Source organism: Felis catus, chromosome B3, assembly GCF_018350175.1.
Source record: "Felis catus isolate Fca126 chromosome B3, F.catus_Fca126_mat1.0, whole genome shotgun sequence".
Taxonomy (NCBI): Eukaryota; Metazoa; Chordata; class Mammalia; order Carnivora; family Felidae; genus Felis; species Felis catus.
In genome coordinates this window covers 45,815,168-45,840,474 of record NC_058373.1, presented here as the reverse complement: position 1 = coordinate 45,840,474, position 25,307 = coordinate 45,815,168, and the positions used below count along the sequence as shown (strand labels likewise).

The window sequence follows — 25,307 nt, the reverse complement described above, 5'->3', positions numbered from 1 at the left end:
TAGAAAATGTGATATTCTTGAAGCAGAACATGCAGGGAGGACTTGGTCTCCCAGATAGGAAATATTTTAAATATTGTAATTAAGAATTGGACCAATGACAGAGAATAGAGAAGCCAAAAAACTATACATATATAGATAAATAAGCACTGTAGAGCAACAGGGGAAAGGCAGCCCTTACAATAAAAGGTGCTAAGGCAATTAGATAGCCATTAGATTAGATAGCCTAATTAGCCAGTTAGGTAGCCAATTCAGATTCTAATTAGATAGCCAATTAGAAAAGAATGAAATTGTTTCTCCCAACTCAGGGAATAAAATTCTGTTCCATATGCATTGATGTTTAACTGTCAAAGCTAAAACTGCAAATTTGAGAGTATGTTTCTGACCTTAATACAAAAAGATTTCTAAAACAAATACATTAATCATGAAGAACATTGGTAAACATGACTACATTAAAATTGAGAACTTGTGATTATTTAAAGAAATCCTAAAGAAAATGTAAAAGCAAGCCATTGAGTAGAAGATGATTATAACTTATAAAATAAATAAAGGGCTAACATGCAGAATGTATAAAGAGCTCCTACAAGTAAATATTTTTTAAGGTATTTATAAGCTATATATCCACTCTAAGAGCGGAAAATATTAAAATACAAAGTAAATATGTAATAAAGAAGATTAACAAAGCTAAAATTCTTCAGATAAACTTTCTTCAAAAAGAATTTTAAGATGACAAACAGAAGGGGGTGTATGGCTGGCTCATTCAGTAGAGCACATGACTTTTGATCCAATTAAAAAAAAAAAAGCAAATAAAATACTAACATAGAGGGGCGCTTCGGTGGCTCAGTCAATAAAGCGTCCTACTTTGGCTCAGGTCATGATCTTGCAGTTCGTGAGTTCCAGCCCCATGTCAGGCTCTGTGCTGACCACTTTCGGATTCTTTGTCTCCTCTCTGCCCCTGGCCCTCATGCGTGCTCTCTTTCTTTCTCTCTCTCAAAAGTATATAAACATTAAAAAAAAAAAAATGTAGAGATTCTGCCTATGAAAACTTGAAATCTTTGTATTGTTTATTGCTGGTCTATAGCAATATAATTGATTTTTGTATATTGATTTTGTATTTATTATAGATGTATTTTTGTAGATTCTTTAGGATCAGAAATTCAGATTCTTTGGAAAGACTAAATGAAGTTGAGTCACTAAAAAAAATTGCTGTAAACAGTAAAAGTGTTAAGAAAAATAATGAAAATCTAAAGGAATTGTGCCCTCAAATTGCTTCTTAAGGGTCTAAGTTTTCACTTTAAATCAAAACTGAATGTCTCACTCTTTTGTGTTGTTTACATAGAATCATAACCAAAAGATCTGCTTTCAAAGAAAAGGCTTTATTTGGCTCTGCATTAAAAGATTAACAAGTGAATACTTTGCGTATTTTAACATAAAATGTCTAAGATATGTATATATAACAATTTTTCACAATTTCCTGCTTTGACTTTTTTCAATTAACTGCTCTTCTCAACAGTTATCCCACAATGGTTCAGAGGCTTTTTCCACCCTAGAATTTTGCAGGAACAAAGAAATCATAGCCTAGAGCAGTTGTTCCTAAACTTTGCTATGCAGAAATTGAATGAAAACTTAGACAACTGAGAAGAGAAGCAACTTGAGTCTGGAATTCTTTTAGATCTTTTTAACCAGCTCCCCAGTTTGAGAACCATTGTCCAGAGCATTACTTGTACACTTATATGTGAAGACTTGTGGTGTTCAAAGAGTAAGTATTTAAGAAGGATCATTTGGATATAGAAAGAAAACATTGGCCCTCTTATTTTATGTCAACATATTTATATTTGTTTTATTATGTATATATATATATATATATATATATATCAATACAGTAGTACATGTAAATTGTTTATAAGTAAGTATATTTTACAGATGGGATGGCAATCGAAACAAGTTGTTTAGCCACCAGAAACCTAATTTTCTTCAGTAGTCAAAGCAAAGTATAATGGAAGGAGAGTAGAGATGCCCAGTTTTATTCTCCTATAGCTTAAACTTTACATTTACTTTTCTACTAGACTGCCAAAGACAAAGAGTTTAATAAGTAAGACTCATGAGGCAAATGCTGTCCCTGATTAATATAATATTAACTTTTCTTCAGGAAAATGACATAGTTATATCTACTCATATCTCCACTATACTTTGCTATGAACTAAATAATAAATAAAATGGGAAAATTTTGTGAATCCCATAAATTAATATCTTGAGATTTGCCTTGTTTTAAATGCAAAATATTAATTTTTTAGGAAAAAAACCTGAAATTTTCTTATTTTTCCTCCTGAAATAGTTTGCTTTTTGTTTTAATCACTTAAATGCATCTTTACAACTTAAATAAAGTTGCATGTAATAATCCCATTTCATTATTTTTTGCATAATTGAAATATAGCTAAGCAATACTTTTCATAATATGTTATAGTGAGATGTAAACAAAATTATAAACTGTTGGGTGTTGATTTTCTTTTTAATAAGTATTACTTTTATACTTAATATAATATTAGAATAAAACCCTAAAGAATGATATGGGTTTCTTGTTGTTTTTAATCTTATTGTGATTAGTGAGACAGTCATTTGTTTTCTAGATTGATGACATTGTAAAAGCTGTTGGTAACTGCAGCTACAACCAGCTAGTGGAGAAGATCATCTCTTGTAAGCAGTCAGACAATAGTGAGCTGGTTAGTGAAGGTGGGTGAGTGCTGCTATTACCTGACATATTCTTGGCAAAGTAACTTGTCTTATAATTTAATATCTTTTAAGTGTCATAAATAAGACTTCTAAAAAATACAAGTGATGCTACCTGTGGGAATTCAAAGAAGTAATTATTCATAAAGATACCAGTGAAAGGTTTTTCTAGAACACTTTTCACTTGACTTCTAGAATCAGGCCTGGATTCTACTAAAAATCTTTGGAATCACTTGTTAGCTTTAATAAGGTCAATTACCCAGGAGTTATTGATAATTACTCTTTTTTGAAAAAAGGGTTAGGATTATTATTTGGGAGTACTGAGTGAATTTTTAATTCATCCCCTAGTTGACTGAAATGAGTATTATATGCTTAAGTGTTCATTTTAGTATATACTATATTAAAACACGATTTTAAATCAAAGTATACTCTGATCATCAGTTTTCCTAGTCCCTAACTAATTAAAATTGCTAAATTTGTCAGTATAGAAATAGTTTCATGTTTTTTTAGCTGTGTTCTGATCAGTGAAGGGAAGAGCGTATTTGAAACCAGAATGCTGTAAGGAGCCATAGTATTTGGATATACCTTTCCTACCACCTACTTCACTTTCTCATAATATGCACAAATACTCAGGCTGCTATTCTCCTCTGTTTAAAGGGTAAGCAAAAGAAAGAGAAATCACGAGAAATAGGAGAAACTGTGTCTCTCAGACACAGTTCTTTTACATGGGGTATATTAAAAGTTTATTATAATCACCACGTTAAAAATTAAGTGACTATAAGAGATAGAACATGTAAAAGAAAATAGGTACATGAATTACATACTATATTGATTAATCAGAACCCAACTAATTATATTACTCAATAGATCCGTAAGTTTAACACATTTATTCAAGAAGTAAGTAGCTAGAAAATACAGAGTATTTTAGTGGAGACTTATGTTGGATTTTTACATGGAATAAACACGTAAGTATACAGGAATATCAGTCACTGATTTGTATGACAACTCTTTCACTGCAACCCAATGAAACAAAGTTTAATTATAGGGGCGAGGGGAGCAACCAAAGCCGTTAAAAAAAAAAAAAAACTTCCAATTAATAAAATTCTACTCACTAGAACTTTCCATTCTTTAACAAAAAAATTTTTTTTAACGTTTATTTATTTTTGAGAGACAGAGAGAGACTGAGAATGAGCAGGGGAGGGGCAGAGGGAGACACAGAATCCAAAACAGACTCCAGGCTCTGAGAGTCAGCACAGAGCCTGACACGGGGCTCGAACCCACAAACTGTGAGAACATGACCTGAGCCGAAGTCGGACACTTAACCAACTGAACCACCCAGGTGCCCCTAGAACTTTCCATTCTTGATCCAAACTCTCATTACTATATATTCCTAAAAATATTAAATAGACTATAAAGAAAATTGCCATGTGTAGATAGATTCCAGCTATCTCAGTAACTTACAATATGCTATTCTGTAGTACCTTAGGGAACAATAGGATTCAGAAAGTGTTAACAGATGGATTGATAGCTAGAGAAGTGATATTTTGGTGAATAGGCTTAGAGGGTATGAAGCTGTAGGGAATGCTTGTTGACAGCAATTTTCCCAAGGCAGGCTATAATGTCACTAGGGTAGGACTTAGGCAGTACACTAATTAACAAAGTGAACATTAGCACCCCCAACAACACAAATCTAGTCCCTTTATCACTTCTTCTTTTTCTCGACCTGCTGTTATAACTAATGTTCCTATTTCTCTAACATTGATTCCCCAGGATTACAAAAAACTATAACTATTTAAAAAAATTTTTTTTTATGTGTGTTCATTTCCTGAGAGAGACAAAGTGTGAGCAGGGGAGGGGCAGAGAGAGAGGGAGACCCAGAGTCTGAAGCAGGCTTCAGACTCTGAGCTGTCAGCACAGAGCCTGATGTGGGGCTCGGACTCACGAACCACCAGATCATGACCTGAGCCAAAGTTGGATGCTTAACCGACTGAGCCACCCATGTGCCCCATTATAACTAATTTATATAGTTATAACTTGAGAAGAACTCCTTGATAAAATCAAGGAAGGAATCATCCTCTTTAGTGCTATAGAATTTTTGGGTAATATGTACCAGAATTGATGGATTCCTTGATATATGAATTTTGTAATGGTAGAATTCTGCATATCAGATTTTTATATCAAGGAATAATTATACTTGGAATTCAGTACAATTAAAAAGCTAAACTAGTTTTTTGTTTATAAGAAACTACAAATGTGTAGTCTGCAGTAATTACTCAGTTCGAGTGGTTACTTGTATAGGCAGTAGGAAATAGTATAGGAAAGAAAAGACCACAATGGATATTTTTACTTTTAATGTAGCAATTCGCTTTCCTCCATTGTTTTCTTCTTCATATTTTCTTAGGTATAGTGTTCAGCTGAAGGAGTCTGCTTTTTCTGTTTGACCCACACCTGTAACTTTCCTTCTGAATCAATAAAATATCTAAGAGGTAGTTTATGTCTAATCCTTCTTTATTAAAAGGTATTAAGCTTTAATCTCAGGTGATCTCCTTATTTTTTAATTCAAATATTTCATCACCATAAGGTACAGAATACAAGAAAGAAATATATATATATATTTTTTTTAATATTTATTTATTTTTGAGAGACAGGGACAGACAGCGTGAGCAGGGGAGGGGCAGAGAGAGAGGGAGATACAGAATCATAAGCCAGCTCCAGGCTCTGAGCTGTCAGCACAGAGCCCGATGCAGGGCTCGAACCCACGAACCGTGAGATCATGACCTGGGCCGAAGTTGGGCGCTTAACCGACTGAGCCACCCAGGCACCAGAAATATTTTTACTCTCATTCTTTTTTGATGAAAAAGCAATGTTAGTTAAATAGAATTAGATATTCTTTCACCTTCTTTCAGGTAACATTTTTTTCTTTTGATGACAGTACCTTGTAAGCAAAAGTACAGAACTTTCACATGTACATAGAGTATATATTATTTGTTACCTCTTCTGGATGGCAGTACTTTTTTGCCATTATATATTATCCTTGGTATAATGATAGGTGTGGCATGGCAGCAAAAATCAATAAGGAAAAAAATAGCACAGTAGCAGCTGCTAGACTTCACCAGAGCTCATCACTTAATTCCGGATGCTTTCTCAGGTATAATTTTTCCTTTGACAATTATTCCTAAGTTTAAAACAATGCTTAAATAATTCCATGATATTTATTTATTCAAATACTTATCAAGTCTTTATCATGTGCCGTAAACACTAAAGATTATAGTTTGAATTCACGTTATTTCTGAGTAAATACTGATTTTTTCCTGTTTATCTTTATTTTGAAAACTCTCAAACCCATAAAAAAGTTGGAATAGTACAATGATTATATGTATGCACTTTGCCCAAATTCACCAATTATTAACATATTGAAGGTTTGCTTTTTTTCTCTGTTCACATACATACATACACACAATTTCCTAAACCATGTGGGTGTTAATTACAAATATCACAGCACTTTGCCCATTAGTCCTTCAACATTTGTCTCCTAAAAACAAAGAATTCTATGTAGTCACAATAAATTACCACAGGAAATTTAGCATCGATTCAATACTTTTTTTTTGATCGATACAGTACTTTTATCTAATATACTGTTCATATTCTTAATTTTCCTGTTGTCCCAATAATGCCCTGTATAGCTCTTAAGTTTTTTCATTGTGGGCTCTAATCAAGAATCGTTTATCAAATCAACTTAGTTTCCTGTAATCTAGAACAGATCCCTAATCTTTTTTCTTTTTTTCCTTTTGGTCTTCTCTGATACTGACTTTTGTTAATAGTCCAGGCCAATTTTCTGTAGAATCGTCCTCATTATGGATTTATTTGATTGTCTACTTATGAGTAGAATAGTTATATATTAAAAAAAATTTTTTTTAATGTTTTATTTTTGAGATAGAGACAGAGCATGAGCTGGGGAGAGGCAGAGAGAGAGGGAGACACAGAATCTGAAGCAGGCTTCAGGCTCCGAGCTGTCAGCACAGAGCCCGATGCGGGGCTTGAGCTCACACACCGCGAGATATGACCTGAGCCAAAGTCGGACATTCAACCGACTGAGCCACCCAGGCGCCCCGTAGTTATATATTTTTGGTGGGAATACTATATAGGTGATACTGTGTCTTTCCCAGTGCATCAAATCAGGTGGCACAAGGTGTCTGCTCCTTCCGTTATTGGTGATGTTGAAGTATGATTAAGGTGGTATCTGCTAGACCTTTTTGTTGTAAAGATGTCCTTTATCTTTTGTAATTAATAAGTAGTCTCTGATGTTGTGCTTTGAAACTTTTATTATCCTGTTCCCTAGTAATCTTTCACCCAGTAAAATTGGCATTCATTGATTCTTGTCTGAATAAACTATTACTGTAGTGGTTATGGTATTTCTATTATTCCTTCTACATTTATTAGTTGGCATTCTTCTATAAAAATAAATGTTTTCTCTTACCCCATTAAAAATTTTTTTTATCAATGTAGACTCATGGATTCTTTTTTATTGTGTTCTAATCCATTATTATCATTACTCTTTTTGATGCTTAAAATTATCTCAAATATATCCAATGGAGTCCTCTCAACCTGGATCCCATGTTCTTTTTTTTTTCCTTTTTTTTTTTTAATGTTTATTTTTGAGAGAGACAGAGTGCAAGTGGGAGAGGGACAGAGAGACGGGGAGATACAGAATCTGAAGCCAGCTCCAGGCTCTGAGCTGTCAGCACAGAGCCCAATGTGGAGCTTGAAGTCAAGAAGGTGAGATCATGACCTGAGCCGAAGTCAGACACTTAACCGACTGAGCCCCCCAGAGCCCCCCATATTTTTAAATAATGTCTCTTCATTTCTTGAGTACTTCCTTATTTTATGGCACAATAGAATGTTCTGGGCTCCCTACTACATCCCTGGCATCAAATCACATGAGCCCTTATATTTTCAACGGAAATCTGGGCATTTGTCATAGTAAAAGGGATTGTTTTGCCCCATCCTCTTGAGAAAAAATATTGATGTAATGTATTTGATTTTTGAAAATCAACAGTAGATGAACCAAAAAGGCAGTCATTGTTTAAAGCTATCACTGTGACAAAGTTCTGATTGAGTTTAAATTTGAGCACAAATCTTAGTGCCAAAGCTAGTCAATATTTAAAAATAAGCCAAGTTTCCTTTTCTCCTATATCCTCTTTTTGTTCCTTTTTGCCTAATTTTAGTGTCTCTCTAATTTCAGTTCCTTTAAGATACTTAGTACTTTTATGTTCTCTAAACTCTTCAGTAATAGAGGAAAGTAATTTGGTAAATTTAGTATCGAGTTTCTGGAATGAAGAAGTATTTTCAAAACTAGTGTCAAGAAAACAATTTTTAACTTAAATTTACTTTTAGTAATATATTTTTCTTATTACCATTATATTAATTTTTACCTTTGGTATCATTAATAATAGTATCAAGAACATTAAAATTGAAATTTAAGCTAAATGTTGCAAATAAACTTTCATTTTAAAAGCAATACAGATAAGTAAAGTGCTGTGTAACACTTAGAATTGTTTACCAAAATTTGTTTAATTAGTTATGAAGATTTGAAACTAGATTAGGCTTTCGAATATTCCATGAAAATCACAGGGGTCATTTTAAGAGTTGGTAAAGGAATTAGGAAACATTGTTCTCTATAAGTCTAAATCAGGATATGCTTTATGGCTTGGGAGAAATAGAATGCAATCTGTATTTATGGTAATCAGCACTAAATTTTTAAACTTAATACCAATAATGCTCCTGGGTTCTAGTCTATGACTATAGACTATAGACTATTGCTATAACTAGTTTTATGTCCTTGAGCAAGTCATGTATTCTTTCTGAGCTGATGTCCTATTCTGTAGAATAAAGTAGCTGAGAAAGACCTTTCTAATGTTGCATTATTTAATTTCACACACATAAATAATGTTGTGAGTTCAGTAATCTCCACTGAATTTTTGTATCCTTTTGAAAGGGATTTGTAGAGAGGACGTTGTGGGAGTTGTGGGAGGAGCATTCATAAATATCTTTCTGAAGGAAGCATTACACATATTATATATATATATATATGTATATGCATATATGTATACATATATGCATATGTATATATGTATATTATATATATATACATATATAATAATATGTATTATATAGAACAGTGGTACTTCTCAGCATAGGTATAGTGCTTAAAACTAAAACTATTATATAGCAAGTGCTTTAGTATATAACTAATGCATTCTACCCAATAACTTAGTACTGGGCAAAGTAATGATAATAATGGAAGAGGGGAGCTCTTCTAAATGTATAAACCCAAGAAGTTACTAATGGGCTATAAATTTCCTTTGGCCGGGGCCTCCTGTATAACTTTTTGCACTTCCCCTCCGACCTTAACCAATTCCTTGGAATAGTTTGATATAATGGTAGCTTTTTACACTCACTTTGCAGCTTGAAATGCTATAGCTGGGCAATAAGGGTGAGGGATGGAGAGGGAGTGGAATAAACCTATGTTATCCAGCTGCCTCTGGCCCTACCCAAGTTTATTTTCAATTTCTTGTTGACGTGTCAGTTTCTTAACATAACTTCATCTTTCCTTCCTATATCTGTACCTCCCTGCCCACTTACAAAACTGTTTAGGGCATTCTCTTCCACCGCACCCGTACCCTCATTGCTTCTGAGACATTCCTTATTGAAAGAAGGGAGCAAAAGGATGAAGAAAGAGAAAGAAGGAAAGAACCCTTTTAAAATATTTATACAGATTCTCATTAGTCCTGGTAGTTATGTTCTATAAAGTGTCTATGAACATTGAATTAGTGAATACTGAACCACTGCTCCTAGGGGAAACAGAAGATTAGGTTCCTGTGAGCCTCTGGTCACATGATTTTCATCAACTAATCAATAAATACATACCTTGTTTTACTTGTGTTTCTGTTTAGAGACACCTTATTTAATACATATTGTTGATTCATTAACATTACATTCATGGCCAACAGCACTATACCTCATGCCTGAATGAATCTGCAAAAATATGTGTTTTCTCTGTAAGATACGTCACAGCCTTTGTGCGCTTAGGAACACTACCCAGCACGTTCAGCAGTATGCTTGGGGGCCATTTCACACAGTAAAAATCACCCCAAGAAAGCACACCTACTAGATGGTGAGGAGTCTGTTTTGGTAAGAAAGCTGAAATAAGAAGCAGAATGCTGCCTTTTTTGATCTCAGTGGAGAATGTGTGCCTTGAGTGACTCAAATTTTTTGCCACTTTGCACATATCCAAGATTGACCCTGAAAGCATAGCAAGTACTGATTTTGTATTTATAAATAAATTTTAGTTAGTAGGTGAGTTTGCAAATATGAAAGTGCACAAATAATGAAGATCAGCTAAACCCCAGAAACTTTATATTTCATTGTGTTTTGAAAACAATAATGATCATGTCTGTCTTTGAACTTGATATAGCTACATAATGAGTGGTGTAAGTTTGGAGGCTATTAGGATAAAACTGGCATCAGTTATCTCAGTGTTTTCTGTTTGGTCTCACACCTACTTTTAGTTTTTTAAGACAAAAACTGAACAGTTTGTGAACTGAGAATTATCTGGGATCTTTGTTAGCATCTTAAAACCAACTCAATTTGTTAAGGCTACTTTTAATTTCTCAACACCTTTCCATTGGGAAAGTAGCTACTGATATACATCTTTCATTCCTACCTACTTTTTAAGTTGATAATTCTTGCCTTCTTATTTGTTTGAATGATTTTTAGTTTTATTGTGTCTCTATCTTTTATTAATAGTGCCTGAAATCCTTTTTGGAAGTAGGTGAAGTATTAGTAAATACACTTATTGTTAAAAAGAATTTCACATAACTGTTTCTTTACGATGGAGAATGTCTATAGACACATCTTCCATACCAAAATTAGAAAGAAGAATCTTCAATTTGGAGTCAATCATGTTATACTAGGGAAAATCTTACTTTGATTGGCCATTCTTCATACTTGGAACACAATGTAAATAGAAAAAACTTATTAATTTTGAAATTATTCTTCCATCTAATACTATGCATTGGTTCCATAGGCTTTGTAGCTGAGCAGTTTCTAAATAACACAGCCACTCAACTGACATACCATGGATTATGTGAACTAACTTCAACGGTTCAGGAAGGAGAACTTTGTGTGTTCTTTCGGAATAATCATTTTAGCACCATGACCAAATACAAGGTATGATATAGAAATAGCTATTTAATTGTTATTCTAAATTAAAGAAGCTGGATTTAGAGATGTCTTATGATCTACTTCAAAATAAAAACAAATTCAGCATAATATTCTTTTATTCATCAGATTATGAAGGTAATTATTAAATACTCCTTTAGGATGCAATGGATTCACAATCTAAGTGTTACTTCAAATCAGCTTTTGTTTTAAGTCTCAATCCCTTTTTCACAGATTACTGCATTAAAAAAGTATTATTTCCTAGGAAAAAAAATAAACATAAACCTTAGAAATAGAACTAGGATTGCTGATAATGATGGATGTGTATATTTGAGGGTTAAAGGAGGTTAGAAGAATAGGATTTGTCTTTATGATGGTGTTTACTATTATTAGAGTTATCAGTGTGACTTTAAATTCTTCTTATGCCATTTATGGCTCTGCCAAAAATCTTACTGGTTTATCCTTTTTGTTATCTCTTCATCCATCTCTTCCATTTTTACAGCTGCTACCAATGAGGAGTTTATCAACTTATAGGGAGGCTTCTGTGGTAGGATACTGCCCTGATCATGTCTGTAATATACCAAAAATGTTCAGTAGCATTCAGTGCCTAGAGGATAAAAATGCAAGGTATTTTCTACTATCCTCTTTTGCCAACACTTAGCTTCAGCCATATAGTGTGTCTGCTCATTAATAATCCTGTATCTTTGGGGTGCCTGGGTGGCTCATTTGGTTAAGCATCTGACTTCAGCTTGGGTCATGATCTCGAGGTCTGTGAGTTTGAGGCCCATGTTGGGCTCTGTGCTGACAGCTTGGAGCCTGCTTCAGATTCTGTGTCTCCCTCTCTCTTTGCCCCTCCCCCATTCACACCCTGTCTTTCTCTTTCAAAGACGAATAAACATTAAAAAAATTTTTTTTAATTCCTCTATCTTCGTACACACTTTATACTTTCCCATTTCTGCACTTTTGCTATCATTTCTTCTTAATTCCTATTTGAAGAGATCTCATTCCTTTTAGCCTATCCGTATTTCACCTATCCTTTTCCTTTAAGTTTATTTTTAATTTATTTTGAGAGAGAGAGAGATCAGGGGAGGGGGCAGAGAGAGAGGGAGAGAGAGAATCTCAAGCACTGTCAGCATGGAGCCCTATGTGGGGCTTGATCTCACAAACCATGAGATCATGTATGACCTGAGCCAAAATCAAGAGTGGGACACTTAACTGACTTCAGCTCAGTTCATGATCTCACGGTCCATGAGTTCAAGCCCTGCATTGGGCCCTGTGCATCAGAGCCTGGGGCCTAGTTTGGATTCTGTGTCTCCCTCTCTCTCTGCCCCTCCCCTGCTCGATCTATCTCTATCTCTCTATCTCTCTATCTCAAACATTAAAAAAGATGTTTATAAAAGAAACATTTCAGGGGCGCCTGGGTAGCTCAGTCGGTTAAGTGTCCAGCTTCAGCCCAAGTCATGATCTCACGGTTCATGGGTTTGAGCCCTGTGTCAGCCAGCCCTCTGGCTGACAGCTCGAAGCCTGGAGCCTGCTTAAGATTCTGTGTCTCCCAGGGCCTCTGGGTGGCTCAGTTGGTTAAGTGTATGACTTCAGCTCAGGTCATGATCTCATGGTTTGTGAATTTGAGTCCCACTTCAGGCTCTGTGCTGACAGCTCACAACCTGGAGCCTGCTTCAATTCTGTGTCTCCTCTCTATGCTGCTCTCCCGCTCATGCTCTGTCTCTGTCTCTCAAAAATAAACATTAAAAAAAAAAAAAAAAAGATTCTATGTCTTCATCTCTCGGCCCCAACCCCACTTGTGCTCTCTCTCAAAAATAAATAAACATTAAAATAAAATTTTTTAAATTAAAAAAAAGCAGCATTTCAAATTTACTCCTTAAACCAGTGGTTCTCAACCAGATTGTATGCTAGAACTACCTGGAAACTTTTTTTTTTTTTTTTTTTTAATTTTTTTTTTTTTTCAACGTTTATTTATTTTTGGGACAGAGAGAGACAGAGTATGAACGGGGGAGGGGCAGAGAGAGAGGGAGACACAGAATCGGAAACAGGCTCCAGGCTCCGAGCCATCAGCCCAGAGCCTGACGCGGGGCTCGAACTCACAGACCGCGAGATCATGACCTGGCTGAAGTCGGACGCTTAACCGACTGCGCCATCCAGGCGCCCCTGGAAGCTTTTTAAAAAATAACCAATGCCCAAGAGCCCATCACCAATTCAATTAAGTCAGACTGTCTGGAGGTAGGGCCTAAGCATCTGTATTTTTTAAATGCTCCCCAGGTGATTTAAATGTGCAGTTTTCTTTTCCTGCAAATGTGCCCTCTTTCTCTAAATGAAAGTAAGCTGATTTGAAGTCAGAAATCAAGTCTTCATATTTCCTTCAACACTTTAATCAATGAATTGCACAAAGTGGTGTAAAATAATGTTCTGTTTGCTTATATAAGAATGCTCTAAGCAGTGAGTAATAAATGGAACTGTTGAATCACTATATTGTATACCTGAAATTAATGTAACACTGTGTGTTAACTATACTGGAATTAAAATTTTTAATTAAAAAAATACTCTAAAGCCCTAGCTTCCTGTTTTATTAGTTATAGCAGGCATTCATTTGTATTGCTCCCACATTTGAGGCGTATGTGTGCTAGGTACAAGCCCAGAATCATCCATGCTTTTCAGAAATTTAAGGCCCCAAAACCTCAGAATCAGAATTTTTGCTAGGTAGTATATAGTGCTTAGTTGTCTTGCTTTATCTGATGTCTTCAAGTCCACACTTCATTCATTTACAAATATCTATCAAGCCTGATTATGTCAAATATTTATTAAACATGATTATGTCTGGGTGCTCAGCCGGTACTAGGACTACAGCCTGAGCAGGGCAGCTTTGGATCCTACCATTTAAGCACCTCCTAGTTTGTCAAGAAACATATGTTAAATAATTGTACAAATAGTTATTATTTCCATTGAGGTATACTATGTAAAGGGTACATAAACATGCTGTGGGTGCCTTTATCAGGACTTAGAACCGAGTTGGGATGTCAAGAAAAACTTCCTTGAGAAGGTAACATTTAAACTGAAAAATGAATCTTTTAGTTTAACCAGTTAGCAAAAAAAAAAAAAAAAAAAAAAAAAAAAAAAAAAAAAAAAAAGATTAACTAAGCATATAAAACCTGTGTGCAAAGGCCCTGAGAAAGGAAAGAACTCTTTAAGGAATTTTAAGAAGGCCTGTATGAAGCATAGAAAATAAGAGGCATGGTATAAGGGTAAAGAGATAGGTAAGTACCAGATCTTGTATAGAGTCCTGAGTTAAGAAGAGAAACACATCTTGGTCTCCTGATGGTCTAGTGGTTCTTTGTGTTTTCTTTTCTTTTTTTTTTTTTTTTGGCTTAGCAGGAGTGAGATAGTTCAATGGGAAAATAAGATCTCTGGCTGTTATTGGTGGTGGTTATGCAGCCTCTCCAGACGGAACTGTAGATGTTTTTCTCTTTTCTATCAAGGCCATGTCCCTGACCAGAAGTCCTTTACTAGTCAAGCTAGGTATTCCCACTGTTCCTATGTGGTTGGGGGAGGGATGCCTCCCCTCAAGACTTTCTACCATGTGTCTATTTCTGGACTAAGTATACATTTCTGTGAGATAATGATAACTCATAGAACGTGTACATTCTGTTTCTCTGCTTCCACATTTTTCTCAGGGAACCTTATTTTGTGGCTAAACAGTGTTTCAAAGATGATGTGTTATCTTCCTGCCCGCCCCCCTCCCTTGTACAACATCAAGGTGCTTTGGACTTCGAGGCAAGTGTGGATGTGGATTCAGTTAGGAGTCTATTGTGCAGGGCCAAGTAAGATGTTATACTGACTTGGACTAGGATGGTAAAGAAATGGAGAGTAGAAAGATTCCATAGACATTTAGGAGATATAATCAACCAGATTTGGTGATTAGGATATAAAAAATAAGAATGTTTTCTGGATTCTGAGCGTGAAGAACTGGATAAATGGTGGTGTTCCAGAGAACACTGGATGAGGAGAAGAGAAACATCATGAAATCAGCCTTGGAACTGTTAGAGCTGCTTCCAAGGCATTCCTCCAAGTGGAAATGTTGGGTAAATGGTTCAAGACTGGAATAATTTTGGGGTATAAATGGTAATTTGGGGAAAGGATGAGATTCACAAGGTAAATATAGAAGAGAAGAAAAGAGAAGGCTTAGGACAGAGATTTAAGGAGTGCCAACATTTAAGGATCAACTAAAGGAATATGAACTAGCAACGGAGACTGAGAAAGAAAAAAAGAAAAGGAAAATCTGAAGAGTATGGTATCATGTAAGCCAATGGGGAGAGAGTATTTCAAGAAGAACAGAGATCTCACTTGTTAAATGCTGTTGAGAGGATGAGAAACATGAGAACACTGGGGGGAACCTGTCCATTGGTGATGGATTTCATTGATATCTTTTACAGAATGGCAGCAGGAAAAACTCAATTTGAATTGGCTAAGTGATTGGAATGTCAGGAACTAGAAACAGATTATAGGAAACTATTTGAAACTGTGTGGGAGCATAGACATAATGGCTCATAGCTGTAGTGGCATATGGAATCCAGAGGGTTTTTTTGTTTTGTTTTTTGTGTTTTTAAAAAATCTTTTTAATGTTTATTTTTGAGAGAGAGAGACAGAGTGCAAGCAGGGGAGGGGCAAAGAGCAAGAGGGAGACACAGAATCCAAAGCAGGCTCTAGGCTCTGAGCTGTCAGAACAGAGCCCAATGCAGGGCTCGAACTCATAAACCATGAGATCTTCACCTGAAACGATGTCGGACACTTCATCGACTAAGGCACCCAGGCGCCCCTGTTTTTGTTTTTTTCATGTGAGAGACTTGGTCATGTTTGGACTCAATAGAGTGAGAAAGCTTGAAGATTCAGGAGAGGAGATAATTGATGTTAGAAGGCCCCTAAGAAGGTGAGATAGGATAGAAGTTTTCACAGGTGAAGGGGATTAACCTGTGATTGAAAAAGAGATCTGTTCATTGTAAAGGAGGGAAGGAATAGATTATGAGTACAGCTACGGGTAAATTTATAGATTTGGTGGCAGGAACTAGAGAAAGCTACTGTTTGAATGCTTCTAGTTTCTGTGTTGTTTGGAAGGCAAGATCCTTTACTAAGACTGAGAAGGTAATTTTGGTTCCAGATTTGAAGGAGGTAGTTTGAAATAGTCTTTATAGCACCTGGGGGGAAATTCTAACCGGAGAAATTGAGGATGGTAATTATTACGTGAATATGCCTCCTGGATGATTTTTCTGTAGACGTATTCATCAGAGTATAGGCAAAGCAAAGGTAGCTAGTTTACTATTCTACATTTGGGACTTTAAGTGGGTACAATAAAGAATAGACAAGCAAAGGAATTGAGGAACATCATTCTCTACTAAGGTAATCCTGTTTTTACAGAAGAAATAAATTGGAACAACAATCTTGGTGGCCAGTCACTAAGGGAAATACTTACTTTCCCTTTTTTACTATAGTGACCACCAAACTGAAACCGTAACACTGGTTTTTTTGCTTTTTATTATGAAAAACTGCAAACTTAGAGAAAAATGAGACTAATTTAATGTGTGCCTATTATACTGATCAGTTTCAACAAGTTTGACATTTACTGTTTTCATCTATTTTTGTATTTTTGCTTATATTTCAATATACATGTCTAAACAAGGACATTTTTTCTTTCAAATCACAGTACCATTACTGCATCTAACAAAATTAACTATTATTTTTAGTATTATCTAATACCCAAGCCGTATTCAAGTCTCCCATTTATCTTTCAAATGGCTTTATAGATGGTTTGTTCAAACCAGGGTCTAATCAAGGAACATACATTTGGTGAAGTAAGTCTATTTTAATATCATGCCAATTTTGTGTTTTCTAGGAATCTTACGGGCCTGTGAACATATTTATTTATGTCTCATTATACTCCTCTCAGTCCTATTTCCTGTATTCCCATTAAACTATCTTTCCAATCATGAGTGTCTATAAATAAGACACTGCTTTACGTCTGGCAGAGTACCTAATGAATACATTCTTCGTAAGAGTCTGAGACATTTTCCCTCCTCATTGACCCAATGGCTGATCAACTGATTTACAACAAAATCTATAACATTTCTTTGGCTGTTGGTGTAGAGCTAAAAGCCCTAAAATAGAATACTTAATATAAAGTTTAGGAAAGGCATTCCTCCATCATGGCATCCATTAGCTTGAGAAGGAAATAGGATATAAGATTGTGACCTTGTTCTATTAAACGTGTTCAGCATTGAAACTATTATTCTCTACCACTAATTCCTGGGTTGTTAGAATTTCTGTAGTTCTTTATAAATTTGAGCCCCAGGGAGTCTGATCTAATAAGGATATAAGCAAGGAAAAATTATAAAGCTGCTTTTTCAAATAAGATATGGCTGCTTTTAATACTACATTAGGTCTTCATGACATTTCACTTTTGAAGACGCTCAGATTTTAGGGCCATTTTATGCATTCATATTTAATGATCATTTCTCATCTTCCTACCCCTGTGAACTCTTTGGAATACCTATAATATAAATACAGTTGATCCCACAGAATTCCAGATATACTTTCAACAAAAAATAAATTTAACATAGGGATAGAATACTTTCTACTACAGATAAATGGTGTCTATAACTAGGAGCCTATAATAATAAATTCTGGAGTATTAAACTATATAAATGCCAATAATAAATTGGTAATGTCATACATGTCTGTAACTCTGTTATTTGTGGGGCTTATTTTTTTACTGTGATTTGCAGAAAGGATCTTTATGCTTTCTGATACCCATGTCGTATCATCCCCGGACCAAGCTCTACAAGGAGGAAGTCCATAGGGCAAAGGATTACCTAGGAAAGGTTGTCATCTACAATTGTTTTATTGATTGTACTATTTCTTTAGGAATTTACTAAACTCTAATTGATGTGTAAAAATCTTTTTTCATTTAAAGTCTTTCAAACTCTAGAGACATATGAGCTAGGACTTTTATTTGACCACAGGGAAGGTATATGTCTCTAGTATTTTAATGTCTCTAGTATTCATCCTTGTTCTGACTCCTCTTTTTAGGCACTGAATAGAGGCAGGGACAAATTCTCTGTTAGGTTAAACTTTTTGATGACTCTATGTAAAGCATTGAAGACTATAGATATTTCTAAAACCTGTACCTCGACAAAGTATTCTCTTTACTAACTTTATGATTCCATATTCATAGACTATTTATTAGGCCTTCTGCCATTGCACAGTCACAATAGATGGGTTAGTCAAATTGATATTGTTTTTTTTTTTTCCTGAATACTGTCTACCAATCGACCTTATACTTCCCAACTATCTAACATAACATGATCTGTGGTTTTTATTGCATAGCTTCTCATGACATTTTCCCTAACCATAGATATTAATTGACTTCCTGTTACTGGAAAGTCCTCTTATCATTCCTAGTTTTGTGATTTACCATTACTAAATCCTGGACAAGTACCTTTGCTGTTTATTCCTATTGCTAGCAAAGTAATCAAGTACAGCTCTTGTTAGTTATTTGTTGTAATAACACTCTCCGTGATTCCTTCATTAAACTCTTCATCCCTCATCTGTCCATCAGGAACAAGTAACATATACCCCCCCAATTTCTGCTATCTCTTATGTTACTTTGCTCCATGTACTACCACTTAATCTTGTACAACTAAACTGGGCAGATCATCTTGGCAAATCCGTATTTTGAGTATGTGATCCTATGAAGATCTTTGCTTTTCATCAGCATAACTAGATTAGGATCTAAAAGCAGCAGGAAGAGACCCACCCTAGTGAGAGAGCAGATGCTTTCAGTGCCATTCCTGTGGTTCCAGGTAGTAAGATGACTTTTTTATCCAGGCAAGAAATTTGAAAGTATAAAAATGAGTTGTAAATAAACTACCTCTTTAGTAGAAACAGACCTTTGTAGGTCTGTTTTGCTTTTCATATTGTCTATATAATCATGACTTTTAGATTCTTATATATATAATTATATACGTAAGATTTAATTATTCCATTTTATTCTTATGATCCTTCTCCATTCTGCTTGCTCTTGAGTAAGGTAAACTACTAATTCCTTGGCTGTTTATAGATCACTTGGCTTCTAGATCTTTGGTTTATATAATGACATCTGTGTAGTTCTTTCCCCATCATGACACCCTCTTTTTTTTTTTTTTTCGTGACGTCCTCTTAATCATCCCTTATCCATGTCAGCCTTCATATCCATGTCTTTTATATTCATAACTGTTTATTTATTTATGTATTTATTTATTTATTTATTTTTTAATGTTTATTTATTTTTGAGACAGAGACAGACAGAGCATGAACGGGGGAGGGTCAGAGAGAGAGGGAGACACAGAGTTGGAAGCAGGCTCCAGGCTCTGAGCTGTCAGCACAGAGCCCAACGCGGGGCTCGAACTCATGGACCGTGAGATCATGACCTGAGCCGAAGTCAGACGCCCAACCGACTGAGCCACCCAGGCGCCCCTCATAACTGTTTATTGTACCTCTTGGTTTTAATTACTGATATCTCTGTGGAGTATATCAAAACCAGGATTTTTGGGGTTGGCTTTTGTTTGCATTTTTACTTTACATTTAGGGATAAGAAGCAAAAAGTGGTTTAGGAGGAGATACAGTTCTAAATAAGTGCTAAGGCCATATTAAATAAATCTATTCTCTGTTCTTTTTGACTAAGACTATACTGGGGTTTGTCTTTTTCCATAGAAGGCTATGTTGAAGTAAAAATTCAATTAATTTAGAATTTTTTAAATTTAGTTATTTAAAAAAATTTTTAGGGGCGCCTAGGTGGCTTAGTTGGTTAAGAGTCCGACTTCAGCTCAGGTCACGATCTCGTGGGCTGTGAGTTCAAGCCCCGCGTCAGGCTCTGGGCTGATGGCTCAGAGCCTGGAGCCTGTTTCAGATTCTGTGTCTCCCTCTCTCTCTGCCCCTCCCCCGTTCATGCTCTGTCTCTCTCTGTCTCAAAAATAAATAAATGTTAAAAAAAAATTTAAAAAAAAATTTTTTTAATGTTTATTTTTGAGAGAGAGAGAGAGAAACTGAGTGTGAGCATGAGCAGGGGAAGGAGCAGAGAGAGGGAGACGCAGAATCTGAAGTAGGCTCCAAGCTCTGAGCTGTCAGCACAGAGCCTGATGTGGGACAGAACTCATGAACTGCAAGATCATGACCTGAGCCAAAGTTGGACGCTTAACCAACTGAGCCAACCACATGCCCCAAAATTTAGTTTGTTTTTTTTTTAATTTTTTTTTAACGTTTATTTATTTTTGAGACAGAGAGAGACAGAGCATGAACGGGGGAGGGTCAGAGAGAGAGGGAGACACAGAATCTGAAACAGGCTCCAGGCTCTGAGCAGTCAGCACAGAGCCCAACGTGGGGCTCGAACTCACGGACCACGAGATCATGACCTGAGCCGCAGTCGGACGCTTAACTGACTGAGCCACCCAGGCGCCCCTAGTTTTTTTTTTTTAAGGTGGCTGATACATCAAAAATTGTCACATTAAAAAAATTTTTTAAGGGGGATGGGGGTGAGGAATGTAGAAACAGACTAAGATAGGTGATAGATTTTACAGTGTAGGCAGAGAGATTTTCTCCTAAATGGGAGACAGGAAAAGGTGATAGCTACAGAAATTTTGAGATAGATTTAGGTGGTATTCATGAATTGAATCTTATATTCAACTAGCATTATGTGCCTTGCATTGTGCTACACTTTAATGTATTATCTCATTTAATTTTCACAGCTTCTGAGGAGTGGATGTTATTACTCCCACTTTACAACTGAATGAATAAGCTTAAAGGCACTAAGTAACTTGCCCGAGACCATTCAGAGTGTAAGCACCTCCAGTCTGACTTTCAAGCCCACACTCAACAGCTCTGCCTCTCTGGATGGATAAGAAAGCTATTTGTAGATAAGAGAGATGCTTGTTAAGTAGAAGTAAAGTTCATCTTTCAATTTATAAAATATCTTAGAAATTTTCTGGTTAAACCTACTCTGTATCACTTCATAATAAAGAAAAGAAGAGCCCAAAGACATTAAGTAATTTGAATCCAAGCTTGTCAACCAAAAATATTAGGCAGTGTTGGGGCGCCTGGGTGGCTTGTTGGTTAAGTGTCCGACTTCAGCTCAGGTCATAATCTCACAGTCTGCCCCCGTCGGGCTCTGTGCTGACAGCTCAGAGCCTGGAGCCTGCTTCATATTCTGTGTCTCCCTCTCTCTCTGCCCCTCCCCTGCTCATGCTCTGTCTCTCTCTCTGTCTCAAAAATAAATAAAAACATTAAAAAAAATTAAAATATATTTGGCAGTGCTTTCCACCATATTTAAAGGCTGGAATTACATAATTTGTTTATACATTTGACAAGTTTTCTTCTATTTTATCAATTTACAAATTATGATGACATTGTCATGTATGTTGTTAATACAAATAAATCATAGTCTGTATAGAACTAATTTATCAGGCTATTTTAAATGTTTATTTTTGAGAGAGAGAGAGAGAGAGAACAAACGGGAGGGGCAGAGAGAGAGAGAGGGAAACACAAACTCTAAAACAGGCTTCAGGCTCTGAGCTGTCAGCACAGAGCCCAGAGCCTGACTTGGGGCCTGAACCCACAAACTGTGAGATTATGACCCTGAGCCAAAGTCAGACGCTTAACCGACTGAGCCACCCAGGCACCCCTATCAGGGTATTTGAGATAAAATAGTTTTTCATTCTGTCTTTGGTGATCCAATTGCCTAGTTTTCTTTGTTTGTTTTAATTTTTTTTTTCAAGTTTACATCCCAGTTAGTTAGCATACGGTGCAAAAATTATTTTAGTAGTAGAATCCAGTGATTCATCCCCTACATATAACACCCAGTGCTCATCCCAACAAGTGTCTTCCTTAATGCCCCTTGCCCATTTAGCCCATTCCCTCACCCACAACCCCTCCAGCAACCCTCAATTTGTTCTCTAGATTTATGACTCTCTTATGTTTTGTTCCCCTCCCTGTTTTTCTATTATTTTTGCTTCCTTTCCCTTTTGTTCATCTGTTTGATATCTTAAATTCCACATACGAGTGAAGTCATATGATATTTGTCTTTCTCTGACTAATTTCACTTAGCATATTACACTCTAGTTCCATCCACATTATTGCAAATGGCAAGATTTCATTTTTTTTGGTTGTTGAGTAATAACTCCATTGTATATATATATATATACCACATCTTCATTTTCCATTCATCTGTCAGTGGACATTTGGGCTCTTTCCATACTTTGGCTATTGTCGATAGAGCTGCTATAAACATTGGGGTGCATGTGCCCCTTTGAAACAGCACACCTGTTTCCCTTGGATAAGTACCTAGTACTGTAATTGCTGGATTGTAGGGAAGTTCTATTTTTAACTTTTTGAGGAACCTCCATACTGTTTTCCAGACTCCAATTGCCTAGTTGGTAAAAAAATTATGAAAATTATCTAATGTCATTTATTTATTATTTTCATATAACAAAAGACTTATACATTGTATACATTAATACCTAATTTAAGAATTTAATATATGCATCTTGTATGCATTATTTTCTTTCTTTTAATAATGATGATGATATTGAGCAGTATTCCCATGATAGACATGAGCCCTTTAAATGTTTGTTTATTTTTTTTAGAAAGAGAGAGAGAACACAAGCAGGGAAAGAGCAGAAAGCAAGGAGAGAGAGAATCCCAAGGAAACTCTGCACTGTCAGCACAGAGCCAGATGTGGGGCTCGAACTCATGAACTGTGAGATCATGACCTGAGCCGAAACAAGAGTCAGATGCTTAACTGACTGAGTCACCCAGGTGCCCCTGTATTTGTTGTTTTTTTAAAAATTAGTGTTTAGAGACTAGTGAGTAAGATTGGGAGAAAGAGTCAAGGTTTAGAAAAGAATGCTTTGACTAGATAATGAAGAAAAGTGCTAGGATATATAAGCAAGAAATACTCTTGATGGTGATTTAATTGTAGACTCTCAGGAACAAATGGGCCTAAACTATTCAGTACTAATTAATACATACTTTGCTATTCTACAGTGCAATTATATAAAGGAACTGTTGAGTAATAACCAGCATTGTTGACAGGGGACTAGTAACAGACTTTTTTGATACATGTCAAGATCTAAAAGAGGAAGAAATTGAGGCTGATGGTCCATGAGAAGACAGGACATCTATTTCAAGAAAGAGACACCATTTTAGTTAAGCTTACAAATATTCATATGCTATGGGTGGTAATGGCTTTCAACAAACCCTCCCAGAATTTACTCATCTTTTTTGTTGTTGTTAATGTTTATTTTTGAGAGAGACAGAGAGAGTGTGGGAGGGGCAGAGAGAGGAGGATAGAGGATCTGAAGCAGGCTTTGTGCTGACAGTAGAGAACCCGATGTGGGGCTCGAACTCAAGAACTGTGAGAATATGACCTGAGCTGAAGTCAGACACTTAACCAACTTTTTTTAAGATTACTTATTTATTTTGAGAGAGAGAGAGAGAGAGAGAGAGAGCGAGCGAGTGAGCATGAGTGCAGGAGGGGCAGAGATAGGGGGAGAGAGCCAATCCCAAGCGGGCTCCGTGCTGTCAGCACAGAGCCCAGTGCAGGGCTCATGTACCATGAGATCATGACCTGAGCCAAAATCAAGAGTTGGATGCTTAATCACCTGAGCCACCCAGGCACCCCCAGAATTTACCTATCTTAAAGTGTCCTTGGAGAGTAAGACTGTGGTTTCTTTTCCTAGTTAGTAGCCATTCTAATATATGATGTACATAAAACAAATTGTAAAATCTCAATATTGTATAATATAATGATATGTTAAAGTGTACGGTGACAAGTATAGGTATAGAAGGGTCAGATTTATTCAACAGTGGAATATTGGCTAGAAAGAACTTTGAGGTTTTCTCTTAAATTATTTTATCAAATTATTTTAGGACAAAGTAGACCCTGACTGGGCATTAAAAATATGTTAAGTAATGAGGATGCATGGATGAATAAAACATGCCTCTGGTCCTCAAGGAGCTTGAAATACATTAAGACAGAGAAGTAAATAGACACACTACTACAGTTCAATGTGTAAAGTGCTATGATAGTGGTAAATGCAGCATTCTATGGAATCACAAAAAAGGGTACCCAATACAAAGTAAGGAGAGATCATTACTTTCCATGATATGAATCCTCAAGCACTTAGCATAATACTGAGCATATGGTGGTCTTCAAATATTTGATTAATTGGAACCTACTTGATTTAAAAAAAAAAAAGAGCCTGGACTTAATTTTTCCTTAAAGTGAAGTCTTTAAACTATTTATGCCAAAATGTTTTTCTTTATGAATACTTTCATGTTGATTGAGTAATTTCAATGACGATATAAATTAATCAGAGCTATGTAGAGCTAACTCTTGGATGTAACTAGTAGTAGACAACAGGATGGATTTCATATTTTAGAAACAGCTGTGCTGCACAGAGCTGGACACATAGTAAATGTTCAACACTAATTATTTAGTTTTTTTAAAAAACTTCAGAGTTTATGGGGCACCTGGGTGGCTCAATCGAGCGTCCAACTTCGGCTCAGGTCATGATCTCACGGTTTGTAGTTTGAGCCCCACATCAGGCTCTGTGCTGACAGCTCAGAGCCTGGAGCCTGCTTTGAACTCTGTGTCTTCCTCTCTCTCTCTGCCCCATCCCCACTCATGCTCTGTCTCTCAAGAATGAATAAACGTTATGGGGCGCCTGGGTGGCTCGGTTGGTTAAGCATCTGACCTCAGCTCAGGTCATGATCTCACGGTCTGTGAGTTCGAGCCCTGCCTCGGGCTCTGTGCTGACCGCTCAGAGCCTGGAGCCTGTTTCAGATTCTGTGTCTCCCTCTCTCTCTGCCCCTCCCCTGTTCATGCTCTGTCTCTCTCTGTCTCAAAAATAAATAAATGTTAAAAAAAAATTTTAAAAAAATGAATAAACGTTAAATTTTTTTAAATAAATAAAATTTCAGACTTTATTCAGTGATTTCTTGTCATTGCAAATGAAAAGATCTCATTCTTTTTTATGGCTCAGTAATATTCCACATATATATATGTATATATATATGTATATATTTGTATCCTTTGAATAAATACCTAGAGGTACAATTGCTGGATTGTAGGATAGTTCTGTTTTTAAATTTTTGAGGAACCTCCATACTTTTTTCCAGAGTGGCTACACCAGTTTGCATTCCCATGGACAGTGTAAGAGGGTTCCTCTTTCTCTACATCCTCACCAACACCTGTTGTTTCCTGTGTTAATTTTAGCCATTCTGACAGGTGTGAGGTGATACCTTATTGTGGTTTTGATTTGTATTTC

The 25,307-nt window shown here is 36.0% G+C and overlaps 1 protein-coding gene across 8 annotated transcripts in view; it reads left to right on the top strand.

The window, feature by feature from the left end:
* Window positions 1-25,307, top strand: part of MINDY2 (MINDY lysine 48 deubiquitinase 2) — an 82,206-nt gene that overhangs the window by 41,764 nt on the left and 15,135 nt on the right. For 6 of the 8 annotated variants that reach the window (XM_019832350.3, XM_019832349.3, XR_006599187.1 and 3 more), the window contains exons 5-7: window positions 2,625-2,727; window positions 10,811-10,953; window positions 17,733-17,828. The exons of 1 other annotated variant lie outside the window; for it this stretch is intronic. In XM_019832350.3, coding sequence (XP_019687909.2) covers window positions 2,625-2,727; window positions 10,811-10,953; window positions 17,733-17,828 — 342 coding nt within the window. The remainder of the gene's footprint in view (window positions 1-2,624; window positions 2,728-10,810; window positions 10,954-17,732; window positions 17,829-25,307) is intronic. One more of the 8 variants, XM_003987101.5, reaches the window with a different exon arrangement.